The sequence below is a fragment of the Ursus maritimus genome, unplaced genomic scaffold (genome assembly GCF_017311325.1).
Source record: "Ursus maritimus isolate PB19 unplaced genomic scaffold, ASM1731132v1 scaffold_21, whole genome shotgun sequence".
NCBI classification, from domain to species: Eukaryota; Metazoa; Chordata; class Mammalia; order Carnivora; family Ursidae; genus Ursus; species Ursus maritimus.
Genome location: NW_024424564.1, coordinates 20871326 through 20893627, shown reverse-complemented (window position 1 = coordinate 20893627; position 22302 = coordinate 20871326). Strand labels below are relative to the sequence as shown.

The following is a 22302-nucleotide window of genomic DNA, read 5'->3' as shown; positions in this document are numbered from 1 at the left end:
CATATGTACCTTCTTGCTCTTTTTAAATCTCAATCATATCTTAATATTCTGTAATGTATGGACTACTTTAAATGTTAATCAGAATCAAATACCCAGTATACAATAGAGTAAAAGGGGAGAATAATTTAATATACATTATGTATATAACAAAAAAATAAAGATCCTCTCTTCTCCAAGTGGTCAATAAGTCCTACTGGCAATTGCAAATTCCAATTCTAAACCTTCATTCCTGAACCTCTGTATATGAACCAATATATTCATCACTAACTCTAAGTATATACTAATTTCAGGATGATAGCACCCCAGTCTAGCCATGTGTTATCTCCAAGCAAGAATTAAGATAGACTCTTCCTTGGATCATTTAACCATTTTAAAGAGGAACTCAACATGCTTCTGAATGATGTGATAGCATGGTGAAACCAGGGCTGGGAGCATCAGTCAATTGCATTACTCCTTTCACTGTAAAATGTGTTTTTTTTTTTTTTCTTTTTTTGGTCAGAAGTAATGTTGTATATGATAATAAGACTATGAGCAAAAATCTGATAGGATGGGATTGCTAGTAGAAGCAGAGCCATTAGAGAAGGCAAATTCATTTCCAGAAAACACATTTATTACATTAAGAAAAGACAGCCGCCAATCCCGGATGGAAGGGATTTAATGTAACCTACTTGCTGCAAGGTAATAAGCTGGGCTCTAGGTATACTGTATCATGAAATGGGTTCAGAATTGATGGCTGCATCTAATCACTTGGCCTTTCCACTGTGGTGGTAACGCTATCAACCTTAATGGTGAGAAGTTCATTTTGCCAGGTCAGTGAGTAACTTCCATCCCTGAAACCATGAGCACTTTTTTATGCCCATTGAGCAAATTTGGTGGTGGCCAGAGAAATAGGCTAATATCCAAAAGGTGAATCATTTTTGTCTATGAGATTATCAAAAACCTCTGCAAGAGTGTGTACCAAAGAATTAGTCCTAGTTCGGGGATAATATCCAAGAAATTTGGTATTCTCTTTTCTTCAATACTGTTGACATGCTATAATGGTTATAGATACTTTTAGAGAAGGTCTTCTGATTAGCTGTTGCTTCATAACAAACCACCCCAAAATTTAACGTCACAAACAACGTTGTACTCACGGATTCTATGAGTCAGGGATTCAGAAGGGGCATAACGTTTGTGCTCCCAGCTCTGACGACTTGATGGTAGCGGAGACCCTGATGTGCTGGTAAACCATTTTTTTTTCCAGAAAAAATTTTTAAAAAATACTTATCTGTATAGTGTTTGGAATTCCCATGCTGTAAATACTCCCACTGTAGCTGATTTCAAGCTACCAACATGATGTCACTGAATGCAGAGATGGGAGACAATGCACGGTTGGGAAGCAGTCTATAGTATTTCTGCCATTCAAATACAATGAAGTAAACAATCCAAGGAGCAGAGGATATTTAGGAATTTTATTAAAAATTTGGAATTTAGTAATATAATTGGGAAGTAATACGTTTTGAGTGTTTATTATCTTTTAAAAATATTTTTTATTTAATTATAAGCTTACGTAATTTAAGCTTTAACAATTACTGTGTTTGAACTACTGGCTCACAAAAATCCTGAGAAGTAGCCATCCACTCTAGCAGGCTGGCATGAGACCGCTCTAGCACACCATTGCGGGGGATAACTCGAGTATCTGGACCCTGAAAGGTCTCCTGGGGAACAGGCTGTCTCACACAGTTTATAGGGCTTTGTGTGAACTTAACCCTGCTGATCTGGTGTTGGTCTTTCTTTCACAAACTTTGCTGTAACCACACCAGCCTCCTTCAGGTTCCTGAAGAAGCCAAGCCTTTGCCTGTGCTGTACCCTCTGCCTCGAGTCCTTCATCTGGCTCCTCATTTGGCCAGCTCTTTCTCATTAAAATATGTGCTTACTGCTCTATGCACAGTAGGTGTCTCCTCTTTCCAGCTCCCATAACTCTATTTCAGGGTTAAGTTCACACAAAATCCCATAACCTGTGTGAAACAGCTTGGATGTAACCAGTGCATGCATGTATCTGGAGAATTCAAGAGAGTAGAACAACAGGAATATAATCAGAGATTGATCAGTAAAAGGAAAGCCCTTTGAAAATATTGTGCCATCTTCATACTGAAGAACTATTAATATTATTTTGACCCTTAAATCTGATCCCGGCCTACCGATCTATATACATTTAGGATCTCGGATGTTTGTGTTCTTTTATGCCAATGCATGGCAAAGTTTTCTGACACTTTGAACCATAATTAGTGATGGTGAATGGGGAGAAATTAATTTATTAAGGGCTAAGAAAGGTGACACTAATATATGACCCTGAATCTAACAATGACTGTGAAAACTAAAAATTTTCCTATTTTAGGAAATGTAAGCTTTAGGAAAAAGCCTGCAAATTTTTCCATCCCAGTACCTTTCCATCCCAGTACCTTATATCTGCTTTTTCCTTTTTTGTTTGAGTGATATCTGCTTTATTTTACGTAGACACCATTTGTTAGTGTATGCTTTTCACTATCCTTCTGAAAATCTCTTCTACAAAACTTCCTGCTCATGTATTGTTGTTCACTGGCAAAATCCCAGTAACTGAGATGTTAAACCATCAGGGTTTGTTTGTTTGTTTTCCTCATGTATCTTTGTTTTTAGCAGCAGAACTCCCTTTATTAAACAAAACAAAGGTGAAGCCCCAATTCACAAAACATTGAAAAGTAAAATTTCTTTGGGAAATGTTAGAACAGACTGACACACTGTTCATTGGACTTTCTCCTGACTTCTATCATGGCTTCAGAGGCTACCCTGGGTGAATGTAGGTTCCAGGGTAGACAGTTTCGAAAGCATGCCCTTTAACCTCCTTTCCCCAAGTGATTATTGTAAAGCTCGGTTACTGTATCCCAGTTAGTTGCATATATTTTTCTATTATTTCTGTTTCTATTAAGAATTAATTGTGAATAAAATCATTAGTGATTTTCCCTATAATTGTTAGAGCAACATGTGATTATAACTATCACTATAATCACTACACAAATGTGATTATCACTATAATCACATTCAAAGCAACATGATGATTGTATTATGCTCATTACTTTCATTGCAACACCAAATGTAAATTAAATTGGTTTTGACTTTTAATACTTTTTTCTTAACACAATCATCATGCGTTGTGCCATGTTGTTTAATAGTTATTCTATTTGATCATGCCTATTTTGTTTTCTATTTCTACTGAATTCATGCTGAAATTATTAAATTGTCTAAAAGAATGGATAAGAATATATGTGATATTTCTTAAATTAGTAATTCATTATATGCTTGAAATGGGACTTATTAAATGTAATTTAGGAACCCTGGTTTAGACTCAAGTTTGTGCTGCTTGGCTCCTACCTGTGACAAAAATCTGAGGCTATCATTAGATACTTTGCAAACCTGCAATCTTTTACAGTAGTCGTCATGAGTATTAGTAACTTGTGTTCATAAGATAATTACGTTTGGGATAATTGCATTTTCTGTTAAACCCAATAGCTGTTACTGGAGCACTTGGAATGCCTCGTGTCCCGACATGAAAGGTCACTAAGAATGACAGTGGTGAAACGGCAAGCCCAGTCCCCCTCAGGAGTCTCCAGTGAGGTCGAGGTTCTCAAGGCACTGAAATCTTTGTTTGAGCACCACAAGGCCTTGGATGAAAAGGTATAGTATTGATAAAGGATTCTTAACAATTGTATGTGTCAACTATACCTCAATCAAGCTGAAATGTAACAAAAAAATAAAATAAGCCTTATCTACTAATTTTAAAAAAGTTCTAGTACTGACAAAAGCTTTCAAGCTTAACAGTGCTTTTGTCATCAGCCTCAAGCTCCTTGTCTTCATTCAGTGACTCAGCTGACTCCTGACGTAAATCAGTACAAACACTTTTGAATGATAGGAATATCGTTCTTTTAATTGCAACTGGATTATTGGGTGTGTATGGGTAATACTCATAACCATGTTGTTTTTATTGCCACTGAATCTATGGCTTATCAAGTTATACTTGTATTATGGTGCACTATGGTCCTAGTCCAGATGGCCATTTGAAATTTAATATTGTCATTCAGTCTCCCTCTCTCTTCCTCTCTCTTTCTCTCCTCCCAGCCCCTCTTTGAAGTGCATGTCTATAGATGCCAACACAGGAGACTGCTAAGTGACAATTGAACATATCTTGAGGTGTAAATTTGATGTACTCTAACCTTTGGAGATTTATATTAGAAGCATGCTTTTTTTTTTTTTAGATCTCTAATATCTTAGTTCTGAATATACATTTTGAAGAGTCTCTACATATAACAGCATAAAGTATTAGTGAAAAAACCTGCCTTAGGTCTTTTTAATAGCAGTAAGCTTCTCTTAGCTGTTACTCAAATAACTTCTACTGACATAAATAAGCCAATATGATGATAATATCCTTTGGAGATTAGTAAGGCTTATGACATGATTTTAATTTTGTGAAATGTTAAAGAATTAACTTTTTAAAATTAATAAAGCTTTAGGATTTTGTAGAATGGGAATTGGGGCACTTCATTAGAAAGTACCTGACAAGTTCTGAGTATTAAAATCCAAATAAGGGATTATTACCCAGTTATATCTACGTTTTGAGCATGCAGACACTTGTGCTCTAGTTAATATTTATGTACATAGATACTTTTATCGTTGGTCTTTCAGATGTTCTTAGAGCAGGGTATTATGTGAAGTATGTGCAAAAGGATAACTATAATTCTATCTTCTAGATTATTAAGAAATTATACCTTATTTTTCAGTTTAGCTGTGGGAGGCCAGTAATAATAATTTTGAATAAAACAAATTGATATTACATAAAATCCTTGATAAATGTAATATCAAATATCAAATAATCAACGTATTTAATGTTTAGTTTTATATTCCCTTTCTTATTACAAAAGTACATTGTTAAGAATTTGGAAGACTTTATATTTATGGAATATATATTTTATGTAGGACAGATATTTGGCCATGCAAAAATAGATAAGACATTCTCCTTACAATCAAGAGTTCAAAGTTGGCACTAGAGACTCATATGTCAATAATAGGTAGTGTTAAGAAACAATATGTATGGAGTAACAGAAAAAGTTGTGACTAATTCTACTTGAGAAAGTGATGAGAAATTCAAGAATGTCTTCTCAGAGAGGAGGACATTTTGTCTGAATATTAAAGAATGTGTAGGAGTTTTAAAGCAGGGTCATAAAGATACTCTGTGCACCAGGATCAATATGTAAAATAACCCAGAGATGTAAGAAGAACATGGCCTGTCCAGAGAAAGTGTCATAATTTTGAATGGCTTGAGTGAAAGTGCTTGAGAGTGTGTGATTTTAGATGTTCCCTGTAAGCATTCCCACATCACTTGAGGGATGCTGTTATGAAACAATGGATGTAAGGCAAAATAAACGATATTGAAGACAAATAACCTTTGGGTATGAGTACATTTAAGAAAAAAATAGTTGTTGCACAGCTTAAAATTTAGAAATAATTTACTGTGTAGATGTTCAGTGAGCTTTTAGCATAACTAAACGAAGCATTTATACCATGGGCCTAGGAGCTGTAGTAGTATTTACTCACCAGAAGTGCCATGGACATTGATGAATTCAGGGGCAACTGAACTGATTATCAGCTAAGTATTGCTGACAGTCTAAAGGAAAAATGTTACGAGCTTAGATTCTGGAGTTGGACAGATATGGACAAGTGACTTAACTTCTCTATGCATCTGTTTCCTCTTCTTCTGAATGAAGAGAGTCATAGTATGTACCTCATGGAATTATCATGAGGATTAAATGGGATCTGACAAGCAAAACTCTTAGCCAGTACTTAGCATATGGCAAGTGCTCATTAAATGTTAATGAATATTACTATTAATGTGAGTAAATTTCAGCATTTGATAAAACTTTCATGCTAAGTAAAGATATTGGTGTCACTGTTGATCCACGCTTGTTTTAAACAGCATTTTATTTAGTTATTGAAGGATTAATCTGTGCCTTCATTGACAGTGTCCCTAAGAATAGCTCACAGCTACTCAAGAGGATAGGGAAGGTGAGGACACAAATTACAACATTCTAATTTAAGTACTATGGGTATTATGTTATAGTACATAGAGATGATCAGAAGAAGATGCAATTAACCATGTCCTCAGGAGAAGACACTACCAACTTTACCACAGAGGGTAGAGTTACACATGAAGAACTAAATAAAATCTAAAAAATTGAGCATAGCTGTGGAAAATTACAATGACTGGCAATCTTCATTATTAATGTCCTTATTTATATATCCATTGAATTGTAGGATCAGTTTTTCACAATTAGCTAAAACCGACAATAATTTTAACATCACTCTCCGATATGTTTACCAATTTCGTGTGCCGTAGGATATGAGAGATATACATGTGTTTTGCAATCATTCAGATATCATTGACTAAATTTTTTTTCCTTTAAAAGACATATTGGCTATGTCTGGGGAATATAAACAAAAAGACAGTAAATATATATGCACTCCACATACATTTCTATGATCTGTTATCACGGTGCCAAAACTGAATTTGAACTTCTGGTCTAAGGAGATTTCTTTACAATGTTTTCTGTTATAAGAATGATAATTCCAAAGTGAAACCTTGCCATACCTTACTTTTAATTTGGAATGTGTGCTTCTTCCACCAGAGTTCCTCTTTGTCCCGAGACACATTTGTTATTTTTAGAGACTTATTTTATTTTAAATCCTCAGGGATTTAAAATGTAAGTAGCCTTGAAACATCTTTTGGGGAAAAAAATCTTGAGTTATTTTGAAGAAATATACCATTATGAAGAAAATTGGTGTAACAGATGAAATTAGAAATAAAAAATTCTAGGTGTACATAAATATTTTGGAGTTTACCTTATAGCTCTATAAATAATCAATATATATGAACTTAAAGACTACATAGACAATGGATTAATTGAATGTGGTTAAATAGTAAAAAATCAGAAAAGGTTAAGTAGAGAGCTAAGGCTATCAACTGTGTACTTACATTTAGGAAAAAATTAAAATTGTAATTTGTCATGGCATATCAGTCATATCTAGATAGCTCCACAAGAACACCAAATCTAACAAGGAAAATAAAAGTAATTATGGCATTCCGCTGGTGCTGTGCTTAGCAGAGCAGAAAGCTAAAAGGCTTGTCAGAGATAATAATTTTTTTTCCTATTAATGCATTTTTAGCTATATAGACAAAGTAAGATGTTAGGATTCTTTATACCCTAGAAAGGTTACTTCTTTGGATCTTACCTTTTTTTTTTTCTTATCAGTTTAGCAGAGATTAGTGCAAGATGAATTAAATACAGAGAATAATTTATCTGCATATAGATGTGACTAAAGGATTTATATCATACTATATTGATAATTACAGCACGAATTTTTACATTTACAGCTAATTCAAAATATATTTAGAAGTTGTTTTTATTTTCTCATAAAGACTGCTTTAGATTCATTACTTTGTGGGTAGTAGAATCTCAAGCTGTAGATACCATTCTAAATTTATTGAGGGGTGATTCTATTTTCAAATTGTTTTATAAGCTTAATGATTTTTACTCCTTGGAGGCTCAATATAATGAGAATAAAAATGCTTAACTTGTAAATAGGAACCAGTTTAGAACAATTTCTGTGATATCAGTTTAGCAAAGAAGGTCAGGAAGATATTTTAATGTACAAGATAACCTGGTTTCAGCCATTCTTTATATGATTTGAAAGACTCTTTTAGAAACATTCCAGTGTATCAGTATATCTTAAAATAGGACACCTTCACCTCTTCACAGCAGTCTAAATGTGATCTGATCAATGTTGCATATGGTGAGATCGTTAAGTTACATTTAGACTGTTTCATATTGCTGTTCTCATCCACTAGGATTCTTAGACCTTTCTCACTCAGGACACCCATATTTTATAGTTGGTATTTTAGAAAGTGGGCGTAAAACTTTACAATCATCCTTATTAAATATCAACCACATCTACTAAGATTTTTGTTGATATCTGCTTTCCACGTATCAGCAATCCTCCTTATTTTCAGCCTTCAGGACATTTGCTTCTTTTGCATCTATCCAAGCTGCTCATAAAAAAATTTCCCCCAGGTCAAATCATCAAAGATTTCCTTTCAAGTAGCTCTTGTTCAGATATTAATCAGCATTAGTTTTAGGCTTTTTAATGAACAGTTATTTGTCCAACAGCACTGGTACCTGGCAGTCCATCTAGGATGCCTAGATATCAGGAAAGATCCTGTATAATTATCTTTGATATCAAATATAAATTTATGTAAATATTACTAATTTTCAGAGAATTTCAGCATAACTAAGTAAAATTAATATTAAACTCCTCTCAGTTATTCTTTCTTACTCAAGATATATTTCAGGAGTAAAGTGCACCCAGCCACCTGAATATGTATCAGTTATCATTATACAGCACAAAAATATGATTGAGATTTTTTAAAAATTTCTAATTAGATTCTAGATTAATAGGATATTAATGGGTTTTTTTGGTCTGTTTACTACTTGGAAAATGATGTTATAATTCAACATTAAAATTGTTATGTAAGTTTTTAAAACATAATTTAGATATTTAACCTATATTATGTATTAGTAATAAATTTATTAAACTATACTAGTTAACCTACGTATTAGGTTCTCAGTTAAAAATGTGATTCATTAAACTATATTATCAAGAATTAATAAAATTAGGGTTTATAAAAATATATATTTAAATACATGTTAATGTCACAAATACTGTAACATTACCATGCGAAAAAAAAATGTGTGTTAACTCATAATCAAAAATTCACCATGAATTGCATCCCAAGTTGAAGCTATAAATTTTGTTGATTCTTTTCTAAGGATAATTAAGCCGCTGTAGACATTCATTTTAATTCAGTCAGATTTCTTTCCCTGAATTTCTTAAATTTTTTACATGATAAAAAATATCTATCTTTGGGGCGCCTGGGTGGCACAGCGGTGATCCCGGCGTTACGGGATCGAGCCCCACATCAGGCTCCTCCTCTATGAGCCTGCTTCTTCCTCTCCCACTCCCCCTGCTTGTGTTCCCTCTCTCACTGGCTGTCTCTATCTCTGTCGAATAAATAAAATCTTTCAAAAAAAATGTATCTTTTTAAATACATGTAATATAGAGCATATCTAAAGATCTGAACATATAATAGCTAAATCAATTTTAGAAGTTCTAAGAAAGCAAGAATTAAAAAACTACTTTGAGTTTCATTTATGTATGAAACATTTGCAAATCAGAGTTATCTTCAAATCATAATTATCTTCAAACGAAATGTGCAGAGTCTTTGGTTCTACGGAATATATTGGCTTAACCTTTGGTATCTGGAAGCTAGTTAGGAATTCCAGAGTAATCAAATACTTGCCAATCCCTCAAGAACAATATGGACCTCTAATTAATACAAAATGTATGAGCAATAGACAACATTTTTCAGGTTCTAAGAATCCTTTATGAAGTTATACCAAATGAAGCTCACGTATTATTTTTTTACAGTAGAAAAATTTTTACCTGTATCATACTTAATCAGTGAGTCTATTTTTCAGATGAATTCATAATGTACTCTTGAACTTTGCCTCCACTTAGTATGAGTCAGGATTAAGAACAAGCAGGTCTATCTCCAACCCCATTGGAAATTCTGTCATTGGAACACAAAAATGACTTTCTTATAAGGAAATCCCTTGATAATAGTGATGCTATGAGGTGACAATGCATTCATAGTTTTTATGAGCACTGAGGGCTATAAAGACTTTAGTAATTTGCCAAATGTGACTGTCTCTGATAATGGTATTGATGGATTCAGCATAGTTTAACATGTATGGGATGTACATTACTGCACATATTTTGGTTTTTCTTCTAGGTAAGGGAGCGACTGAGGGTTTCTTTAGAAAGAGTCTCTGCACTGGAAGAAGAACTAGCTGCTGCTAATCAGGAGGTAACATACCAAACTTTCTCCTCTTTCGAGGTGCAATATCACTAACATTATAGCCCTTGTGTTTCACGTCACTTTTATTACAACTGTCACAAAAAATAAATTACATTCTGTATATGCCACTGAACAAGGTCTGTTGAAACCAGTTGCCAGAGTCATGTTTTCTGATTTCTGGTGATTCAGATCTGTCACTGAGAGATGAAAAGAAAATTACCAAGAACTAAGGACAAAGGGGCTTAGAAAGACTGCAGTCAGAATACCAGTCCTTTCAAAAAGTAAAACACAGCTCCAAAATTGGAAAACATGTCAAATATCTGTTAAATTTAGAAAATGTCACAAATGAAGTTAACTCCTTAGAGATATAAATATACTTCCCTTAAGGTTCTTATTGTTCTTACCCTTCTAGGAGCATCATGCCCATGTTTAGTGGCATCATGGAATCCGCTTCTCTTGCTCTCATTCATGCCTAAAGTATTATAACCATCTCTGACATTTAAAGAGTTGTTTTGTTCTTTAGAAAAATTTACTAATTTTGGTTGTTAGTACACAAATGAACTTGGGTCATTAGACCAGATATATATAGATATATAGATAGATAAAATAATACATTAAAAATATATAAAATATCTGAAAAATAACCTGTGTAGGCCACCAAAATAACCCTATCTCTTTTTCGCTAACATTTACTTACAATGCTACCTTTTTCTCCAAAAATTTATTCCAGTGTTGTAAATATTGGTATTGCTAGTAGTAGACATACTAAAATAATCCTACAAAATCTTCTTAGTTTTAAATAATTAAAGATGTGGGAGGCTAATGTCATTACTTACAAATATTATCAAGGCATTCTTATTAAAATAACATTTGCATTTACATTGTACACACAAATACACATTTTTAAACCATGATAAAAATCTCGACTAGTATAAATTACCTTGTTCTTTAAAATAAGCTAGATCAATTAAACAAGTTTTAAGTTTACCTTTGTTCTAGGTTAACAATTTAAACGTTAGAAAAAATGGACTTTTAAATGCAAGGAGGGTGAGTTCCGTGTGAACTAAATGCTAGCAGTGTCAAAAACATAAACGGTGGCACAACAGCTTAAAAAAAAATACAGACAAAGCTTTTTGGTGACCAGATCAGCTTAGCAAACTGGATGGCTTTAAATAAATAAATAAGTAAAACAAAAGAACAAAGGGATATAAGAGATTGGTACATCTTAGTCATCATAGAAGAAAAGAACCTCTGAAATAATAGATAATGACATGAACTCCATCTTTTTATGAGAAGGAATAGGTCTTATCAATAAAGTAAGTATATGCATTCCTAGAATGTCCAGAAAGAAAATATTAAATGTTTATTTATTTTGTGTTTTATCATTGTCAATTTTGATTTTCATGTATGTTTAAAAGTACATTTATTTTGGGTACATCCGTCAAAATACTTTATTGTTGAGAGTGAAAAGACAAAGCCTTGGCAACTACTACTGTAAAAGCCTTGCTTACCATGCAATGATAAAGCTTCTATTTGTCCCAGACAAAGGTGTGGTGAGACCTCTTGGCAAAGTTGTGTACCCTGTAATAAAAATATTCCTCGAGTTCAAGTAGGGCTCACAAAATTTGCTCCAGATAAGGCAACAGAATAGTTCAATTAGATATAAAATGGAAGAACAATCCTTGAGAGAACCAAAGTGGAGGAAAGACTTTGGACGGTTATCATAAATACTTTAACCTCAAATTTTATTGCAATCTATTGTAGGCAGCATGGTCCATTTGATTGCTTATGTATATTTTAAGTCATTAACATTATTCTATAATTACTGCAGCCCTTTTGAATGCTTTTTGTTTTGTTTTACATCATTTTCATAAGAGGAAAGTAATTGTGTGCTTATTATTAACTCCAGTATGGTTTTTTCCCCTGATTTTTATTAACTTCCAGGTGGCTTTACCAGAATCCCTATTTAGGAAGTCACATATGCAAGGATGGGGAAAGGGGTAGGGAAGTTCCCTTAGTTTTCTAACAAGAAATTGTTTATAAATAATTAATGATTTTAAGAGAGAGTACATGGGGGGCAGCCAACTTTTACTTCACAATGAAACTTGTATTTCATTATGAAAATTAAAAAAAAAGAGATAGAGAAATCAGAAAATACCTGCAGTTTGAGTTCTTAGAATAACAGTTGGTACAAGAAATCTCTATAAACCAGGCATCATGTATTGATAATAAGATACATTTAGAAATCTGACAAAAAAGTCTAGAAAAATTTACACTATTGTCAGCTTTAGAAAGGGGAACTAGGTAACGTTTGAATATTAGAGGAAGTAATCGAAGAAAGTATTTTAGAAAATAAAGGGCAATTTTTAATATAAAAAAAAACATTTAAGAACACAGTCTTAAGAACCAAACAAAAATATGTAACATGGACAAAAACAATCAGGTACTAGAACAAAATTCTGCAGATGGCTAAATGAGCAAAGGTTGGGGGAAAATTTCGTTTGATGCTTCAGATTTTTAATTAAAATTCAAATGTACTTACAAGCGTCCCTTATAATTCAAATCTGTGCATTTCCTGAGTTCGTATAGCAAGCTTGACAAGTGAGGACACCATAGTATCCGAATCTGTTTGATTTCCGAGTTTTGTTATTGGTAATAACTGTTCAGATAGCAAGGAATTTATCCAAACATATTCCTGAATTATTTCAGTTCCAAAATTGAGAAAGGAGAAATCAGAGAGCAGGGGTTTAGACTGCAAGTGATACCTTGATATATTCATACATAGATATGCATATGTAGAGTCTGAGAAGATGATAGAGTAGAGTTTATTCTGTCATTATATTATTTTAATAGAGTTTATTCTGTCATCTGTATATCATTATTCTCTTTCTGTGTCTGTCTGTCTATCTGTCCCTATCTCTGTCTCTCTCATCTTGTCCCATTCTCATACATGTTTTGGAGTTATCAGCCTTTAATACCTTACCTTTATATAAACTCTTCCATGGCATCCTCATCTATTTCTCATACATCCAAGGCTACAACCATGACTTCTGTGGGAAAAAAAAAGACAAAATCTGTAGTCCAAAGTTTATGCTTTTTTCTGAGCCTCACAAAAGGTTTTAAACATTGGTTTGGCATTTCCACACAGCTTTGCTAATCACTAGGTTGTAGAGATTGTTCTCTGCCACAGGTATCCAGCATGAGGCAAAGCAGAGAGACTGAAATCTTGCTCAGGGTTTGCAAATCAAGATATGCACCTGTATGTCCGTCATCACCTACAGGGAACAAATTTTCTAATTTACATAAAGGCACCATATGTACTGGTAGGCCTAGAACTCCACCTAGTTTTTCCAAGTGTCCCCTTAGATTCCCTATGGCCCATTAATGCAATGAAATAAGTAGCCTTAGTCAAAAGAATATGAGGCGACTATATGTTCTAATTTGGGAAGAGTTCCAAAACATTCTTTTACAAAAAGAAAGAAGTTGCATAAAATGGTCCCAATGTTGTACAAATACAAGCAATAATAATACATTATTGTAGGACTAGAAAAAATTTTGAGTATAAATACCAAACTGTCATTGTCTCTGCTGCTTATAAGTATATGTGCTATATATTTGTCATATTTGTGTTTTCAATAACTCTTCATTATATCATAAAAAAATGATAAAGATATTTTAAAGTTAGATAACATTTTCCATGACTATATGATTCTGTTGATCACTTAGCAATAACAATAGGTAATATTTACTGAATGCTTTAAATTCCTAGGCACTGTGCTAAATAAATATGTATCAGCAGAATAATCCTGGAAGATTGGTACTATTATTTTACAGACCAGACCAGAGAGGTCATTTCTCCTAAGGTACCATTCTCTCCTACTATAAAATGTTCTTATCTCTGAATTTGTCTTAACTCTCTGTACTCAGTTCCAGTCTCTACATTTAACTGTATCTGTAATCAACCGCCCATCCATTTACTCTCTTCTTTTTGCATATACATTAAAACCACTGTCGTTCAGGTGTTCATTAATTCTCACTGGGAATATTACAAGAAACACTCTTAAGTGTAGAGAATAAACAGACTGTTACCAGAGGGGAGGTGGGTGGGGGATGGGTTAAATAGGTGATGGGGATTAAAGAGGGCACTTGTGATGAGCACCAGGTGTTGAAGGAAGTGTTGAATCACTATATTGTACACTGTATTGTATCACTATATTACACTGTATGTATTTATTCTTGTTTCCTGTCCCTTTATGCTATGTAATTCTCCAAGGTTAAACTTGCTAAGCAAAGCTCTAATCATAGTGATTATTTCTCAGAACACATTCCCATATGTAGTATATACTAATATGCAATAAATACCGTATTAATATATTAATAACATAATGCTATAATATACTGTATTAACATATGTTAATAATATAATCATATAACAAGAACCTCTTCAATGGTCCTAACCTATAAATCTAGCTCTAACTTCTACTACCTCTGCTGCCCTGACTGAGTCATTCTGAGGTCTTGTTAACATAATTACATTCATTGTTTTTGAATCAGCCAACATGTTTCCTGTATCTTACTTATGGTAATGTCTCTCTTGGAATGCTTCCACAACCCTAATTCACCCACTGAAATCATATTTCCCCATTTAAACTCAAGTTCAGACATTACCTTTTTAATTAAATATTTTATGATTTCTTGCCAACAGTCATCACTCCTTAGTAAAAATTGCTAAAGTTCCTTGCTTCAGCATCTGTTATGACTGTTCAACAACTATCGGAGTTAATTATAGATCTGTCTAAGCCTAGGTTCTTAGTTCCCTGAGAAAATGGACTGCATCTTTTTCATTTGTACTTATTGTATTCACTACGGTGATATGAACCTCATGATTAACATATATTTGTCAAATTTCATTGTATAGAATTTGTTCTAACCAGTGTTTTCACATTGTTCCTTTGCCATTTCCTTAGTATTAAAATTTAAATAACCTTAGGCATGCTCAGTAAACAATGATGCATTGATTATATGGGTTAAATGAACAAGATGTTTCTTCTTTCCAAATATAATTATTGAGTAACCACCAAATGCAGAAAGTTCTGAGTCTCTGACAGGAGGAATAGGAAAAAACAAAATGATAAATGAAACATTATGTAAATTTTCATGTAATTTGCCCTCAAGTAATGAAAATGAATATATAAATGTAAGTAAGACATAACTTAGTGCAAAACTAAGTAAATGAAAAATAGAGGCCCAAAATGCAGAAAGGAAAGGGTATTTATTCTCAACTAAAGGATCAGAGAAGGATCACCCTTGAAGGAAAGCTATGGTTTGGCTTTAAAACTAGGGGAAAACATTTCAGGTTGAGCAGACAGTATGGTAAAAAAAAACAAAAACAAAGCCCTGAAATTGGCTGTTTCAAGAGTAAAGGATAGTGTTGTGTCAGTAAGGATTTGGGTGTGAAAAGATATGGAAGTGGAAGGTGGGGGACTCAGAAGGTGGGGAGGTGGGGACTCCGATTTCAGAGCGCCCTGCCGTGACCAAAGTGTGGAATTCATACTGTATGAAATGAGGAAGTGTTGCAGGTTTTGTTTTGGTTTATTTTTGTTTTGTTTTGGTAAAGTGAAAACTACTGTAAGTATGTTCTTTTTTTCTTTCTTTTGTGAAGTGTTAGGTTAGAGTGGAGTACAGCTGGAAAGTTGACGTAATTGGCATTGGCTAGCTGATGTAATTAGCTGATGTGTGATTTTGATCATGACACCTCAGTTCAGCAAACATTTATTGGGTATCTTCTGTTTGCCAGGCATTGAGTTAAGTACTAGGTTTAACTCTATTAATAAAACTCGGATATTTAATGAATCAAAATTCTCACAAATATAGGAAATAGATACGTTGAAAGTAATTGTAATGGGAAGTTGTTATTTCAAGGGTATGGAGTTTCAGTTTGGGAATATGAAAAAAATTCTCAAGATGGATAGTGGTGATGTTTGCACAACAATGTAAATATACTAAACCCTACACTTAAAATTGGTTAAAATGGTAAATTTTACATTACGTACAGTTTACCACAAGAAATTCACAATATGACTAATGTGAAAATAAAATAAGAATAAGGTTTTTTAATATTACAAAAGAGAGTAATTAATTAAATGGGCATAAAGAAGGAAAAGCATATAGTGTTATAAACATTTTCCTAGAGAAATTTTGCCTTTTGCAACAGCATGGATGAATTTTGAGTGAAATACGTCACACAAAGAAATACTGTATGACTTCACGTATATGTAGATTCTAAAAATGTTGAACTCATAGAAATAGATTGGTGGTTGTCCAGGCTGGAGGTAGGGGAGAAATGGGGAGAAGCTTGTCAAAGGATGGAAACTTACAGTTATAAGGAATAAGATTAGGGGATCTGATGTACAGCATGGTAACTATAGTTAATGATACTGTATTGTATACTTAAAATTTGTTAAGACAGTAGATATTAAATGTTTTCACTACCAACAACTAAAAAATGGTAATTATGTGGGGTGATGGATGTATTAACTATCCTTATTGTGCTAAACATTCAAAAATATGTACATATATCAAATCACCACTTTGGGTACCTTAAACTTACACAGTATTATTTGTCAGTTGTATCTCAGTAAATTTCAAAATCTTTCTAGAGCAAAAAAATTACCTAGAATTTGAAGGGTGACTCTAAAGAGCTTACCAGATAGACTTGGAGGAAAAGAAGGGAAGCAGGAAGGAGGAGGGGTGAGGACTAGGCTGCAGAGGTAGGCAGAGCAGAGTTGGGGAAGCCTAGGGTTCCTCCCACGGGCAACAGTGAGCCAACAAGAGTTTTTAAGGAGAGAAGAAATATGATCACATTTTCAATTTTGGAGACCAGTGGTACCTCCAAAAGTTAAAGGTAAAAAAAGGATATGATAGCCATATGATAGCAAAAGTCCTATTTTTATAGTTCAGATTTTTAAAAATCACTATAATTTTTTGAAAGAAGGGACTAGTGTCAGAAAATACTGAACTGTGTAGAACAGAGGCATTACCATGTCTGGCATTTCTTTTGTTCTTTTAGTAATGGGAAATAATATAAATGAAAGAATCAAAACAGTAACGTGTGTGTGTGTGTGTGTGTGTGTGTGATAAAAGTTTGCTGCCATTTTATGCCTCTTTGAATAGCCCCATAGAGATAGAGCGTATTGTTAATGTTGAATACATTTTCCAGGCCATTGTCCTTAAAAAATGAGTTCAGGTTATTTAGACATGGAAAATACAATAAAGTCTTTATTTCTTGCAGAGTATTTTTGTTACTGCTTAAAATTGGAAAGACACACACACACACACACACACACACAAGTGTACAATAAAAAGAAGTGCAAGAAAGAATAAATAGATTACTTCCTAACAATGTGTTCTCCTTTAGCAGAAGCCCATATCCTTTTAAAATTATTTACTTAAATGAGACAAAATGGATTGTGTAGAAGTTACAGTAAAAACTCAATTGACAGACTAATTTTCACTGAATATACAGGTGTACTTATTTTAAAAGCTTTTCTGCATGATTGCATTATACATAAAAAGAACTGGTACGTTGAATTGTAGGCTGATCTAGATATATTTTTTATGTTGCTTTCATTCTGTGTTTGTTTATTCCAAGCAGTGAATTTACCAACTTTCAATTAGAATTTTCTTAAGGAAATTAGCATTTCATTTTACTTCATCTATAACCAGCCTTATCCTTGAAGTCTCATTTCCTAAGGAAAAAATAAAGAACTTGCATGGGCAAATCAAGTGTCATTTGCATTTAGAAGAATATTGGATCAGAATGATGAGAGGAACTAGAGGGAGCAAGCTCAATATTTGGTGGACTTACAGGACTGTGGACTTCGGCCATCACATTAAATACATTACACCATTAAATCATCACAATGATTTATTGAGTTGGGATTAGAACCAATTCTTTGTGAAATCCATGGAAATGAATGGAAAACATGGAAAAGGTGAATAGATATAGGCAAAGGTGGAACCTATCCTAAAAAGCAAATAAAAGTCCGGGAAGGATGAATGAGAGATGTAAAAATCACCTGGGTTAAGAGTTAGTGAAGCAAAAAAAAAGAGAGATGGAGAAAGAGAGAAAGAGTTTTAAGTGTGGAGATTAGAGGTGGCCAACAGTGTCAAATATTTCATGAAGTTACAAGAAATTATGTCTAATATGAGATGATTAGATTTGTAAGTAGGTGACTGGAAACAATTGTAAAGACAGTTTCAGCTATGATGAAAAGAATGAGTCATTAGAAGTTTAGAAATAGAGATGAAGAGTAATACTCTTTTGAGAAGTTTGACAAAGAAGGAGAAAGGTGGTTAAAATTTGAAAAAGTTGGGTCCAGTGATGGGTATTAAGGAGGGCGCATATTGCATGGTGCACTGGGTGTTATATGCAAATAATGAATCATGGAACATTGCATCAAAAACTGGGGATGTACTGTATGGTGACTAATATAACAAAATAAAAATTATTTAAAAATATTTTGAAAAAGTTGGGCTTATTGAGAGAGAGCCTGTTGAAAATGTTTTCAGCCAAGGAAGAAACGAAGGAGAAGCAATTTTTGATGGGCAACCACAGTAGAGGATGGGCATGGTTTCAAGATCAATTGCAGGTAGTAGACCTCTTTTCTCTGAAAAATGTAGAAAGGAGAATGGAATGTGTAGTGTAAAGATGAATCAAAAGTTTGATTTGGAGGGAAAAGAAGACGTAGGCATTTTATCAGAGATATTCCTCCCAAGGAAATATGAGTTCTCGGCTAAGGGAGATGGGAGCAGAGGTACTTTTTATGAGCTTAAGGAAATGGAAAATAAGGCAATGTAGAATATGGCAAAGAGCCAATAAGACTGAGCAAGGAAATTTTACTGTGAGATGATGGACTCAGGTGAGGTTCTCATTGAGATCCCCCAGCAAACTAAAAATTGCCAGTTTCCGCTTACCAATGTGTATTCTACCATGATATTTCCTTATCTAAATCTATGAAGTTCTGTTACTCATCATAATTTGAAAGGAAGAAATATGAATATGAAATTAAAGTTGTTTCAGATGACTTTGGCCACTTTGAATCAATCCAGAGGTGAAATGTTTTTCTAAAACTTGACAAGGTTAAAAATCAGGAAGCTTCTGAAATCCATAAGCAACTTAGGAATAGTTAATAGTTGGAGAGAAATTTAGTAGCTGAAGATGATCCAGAAAAATGTGTAAAGTGGGAAGGCTGTTAAATGGCACTTAGTAAAGAAATTTGCTTTTGGGGAATGGATAGCAATACTCATCTGAAGTTACGTGATCATTTATTTGCAAATTTAATGAAATGACCAAGTCATTTTCCTCTTCAAATTAAGACTGCCATTTCTGTGAATGGAAAGCTCCAGATGTAGAAAAAAGAGACTACTGCAAAAGTTCTTGAGTTAAATTATTTCAGAATCCTAAAATTGATAATTATTTATCTTGATGACTCTGCCAGTTACGATTTTTTTATCCTTTTCTCTTTCCCAGTTCCATGAGATGAAAGCTTGTAACTGCCTTTATAAAAATGATTAATTTTATAACAGCTTTCTAACTTCCTGTATGTTTATGTACACCACAGCCTAATTCAGCTGATTAGCTTATTTTCATCGTTTGTAAATGTATGAAACTATTTTCATCAATTTCATGACCGACTTTGAGTTAACATTCTAACAGAAATTCAAATACAAGTTTTTTTCTGTGTTTTGTTAGCATTTGAAGCAAGTTGCCATGGCTAAACTTACCTGAAAATATTATTTGTTTAATGACAACAGTGTTTGCATAAGGTAATGACATCTTGCAGCTCCCACCCTACATCCCAATGTAAAACTCTCTGATGTGACGTTTTTAGCTTGCTTGCAAACTATTATGACCTTCTCATAGACCCATTTATTGGAAGCCTATACTTCCTGTTGGAATTGTATCATTCTGGATTAGAAAAATGTGTAGTTCTTAATTGATTTTATTGCATGGAAGAGTTTAGTAATAGTTGAGTGATGTCCTTTTTTTTGTTTTATGTGGATAAACTCAAAGCTTCAGCATTGTGAAACCGGTAGTTATTCACAGAGGCCTACAATTGCTTATTATACCTCTAGATTATCCTTTATGATGATACTGTATGGTAAAGAAAAGTGTAGATACTGTGAATTGCCCACGCTAATATCCATCAATGGAAAATGTCTTCTTTGCTGTTGATAATTGTACTGTTCCAGCACAAAGAATCTTTCCAAATAAAAGGAAATCAAGATGTCTTATGACAACATGTGTTAAAAGGCAACAATGAAAAGAGCTAAAGAAATTGCTGTTTGCTACTCCTACTGTTTTTACTATTTCCAAGACCTCTGTGAAGCAATTGTTTAAAATATAGGTTAAAGTTGTCTCCTGTCGTGCTTGAGACATTTGAAGTCTCTTTGCCAATCTTTTTGACTCTTTTTCCTGTTTAAGTTAGAATCCTTTCCCTGATGAAAGCATAGGATTTGTTTTTCTTGTGATAGGAGATGTGGCTGTTTAATCCTTGCATATGAAGATTACAAACTATTTTTTTTCCTCTTACTATTAATGCTTGATGTTAATACTTTGATCATAAGGATCATAAATTGACCCATTTTATTTTACCCATATGTTTACTAAAGCATTCATATTAATTTTAAAGCTAACAACTTGAGAAAGATTACTAAACTTTTAAAAAATTAAAATGGAATACTGAAATTTAGTGAGAGACAAGGGAGAAAGGAAAAAGAAAAAAAAAGAATATTTAGCTTGAAGTTAAAGATCCCAGTTGAGTCTTAGACTGATCACTTTCTAATTCTGTAGCCCCTGGCAATTTATTTACTCTCTCAGTATCTCAGTTTTATCTGTGAAATGGAATACTAACACATTTTGGATCAGCCTGTCTTTCAAAGAAAGCATGATATTTGGATGAGATTGTATACAAGAAAGTACTTGGTAAACTTGAAATACTAAACTTGTATTGCTATTATAAGGCTCAAAAGACTAATATCAGCTAGTTATTAGTTGAGTAGCAGAAAAATATTTTCCGTTGACGATTTGAACTTGATGACAAACAAAATAACAGTAGTTTATTTTATACCCAAGACTAAATATCCTTTTCTTGGATGAATAAACATTTATTCATGGGATGATTCTGTAGCACAACATTCATTTTATAAATTACTTTGCAATTCACTTATTTATGCAGTTGGTAAAAATAATAGCAATCTACAATTTTTTGAGAGATTATTGTGTGCTTGGCATTGGGCTAAGCACTATATATCCTCCCAGAAACACACACACATTTTTCAGTTAATCATCACAATTAACTTAAGAGAAAAGCAGGAGGAATCCAGAACCAGGATATCCTACTCGAAATTCGAGTGTTTAATAGTAGCCACTAAGCTGCCTGGCCTTTCTCTTAATAACAAAATCTTTTATATGTGAAAACTGTGTTTCTAAATAAACAGTTTGCCTTCTACCAGTTACTTAAATTCATCATGACATCTTCATATTTGTTATATTCCTGTGGATGATTTCAAGATTCATAGCTTCCTTATATTGACAGAGAGCTAAAAATAGGTGTTAACTAAATCAATAAAACATGTTAAATCAACTAGTTAAATCAGCCAGCCTTCAAACTGTCAAATTTTGGATTGAAATTAAACATTTAACTCTGTAGAAAAGACTAAAACATCTATATATTTGCAGCTATTTGGGTAAATAAGATTATTTGATTTTAAACCTTGCATCTAAGTGTTTTTTCTTGGTGTAGACTTCAATTCAGTGACTTTGACTAGTGTTCCAAAGTAAATAGCACGACAGTATTGTATTGCCCCTATGTTTTTAATGTAGAAAATATGAAACCTCAGATTATATTAAAGAAGTTCAGCCCTTCTTTATTCCCATTTCATTTTTGTCAGGGAAGAGCAAAGGATCTTAAGTGTTGAGAAATTTGGAAGTTTCAAATAGGTAAACTTTTAAGACACTAAACAGAAATGGATGGACAAAAGGATGCAAGAATTGCTTTAATTTCTTTTTTCTTTTTCTTTTTTGTAATAGTAATTTGACTGCTCATGATTTTACGTTTTAAAAACTTGATAGCAGAAAACACAAATTTGGTAAGCTATTATTTATCATATGTTGTTTGTCTCAGTCTTTTCAGGCTGCTATCATATAGAGTGGGTGGCTTAAATAACAAATACTCATTTCTCACAGTTCTGGGTGCCAAGTAGTCCAAAGTCAAGGTGCTGGCAAATCTGGTGCCTGGTGAGAGCTCACTACTGATTAA

At 33.4% G+C, this 22302-nt stretch overlaps 1 protein-coding gene across 3 annotated transcripts in view; it reads left to right on the top strand.

Moving 5' to 3' along the window:
* PPFIA2 (PTPRF interacting protein alpha 2) overlaps positions 1–22302 on the top strand; it is a 459727-nt gene that overhangs the window by 278425 nt on the left and 159000 nt on the right. For all 3 annotated transcript variants that reach the window (XM_008710341.2, XM_040637298.1, XM_008710340.2), the window contains 2 exons: positions 3526–3690; positions 9914–9988. In XM_008710341.2, coding sequence (XP_008708563.1) covers positions 3526–3690; positions 9914–9988 — 240 coding nt within the window. The remainder of the gene's footprint in view (positions 1–3525; positions 3691–9913; positions 9989–22302) is intronic.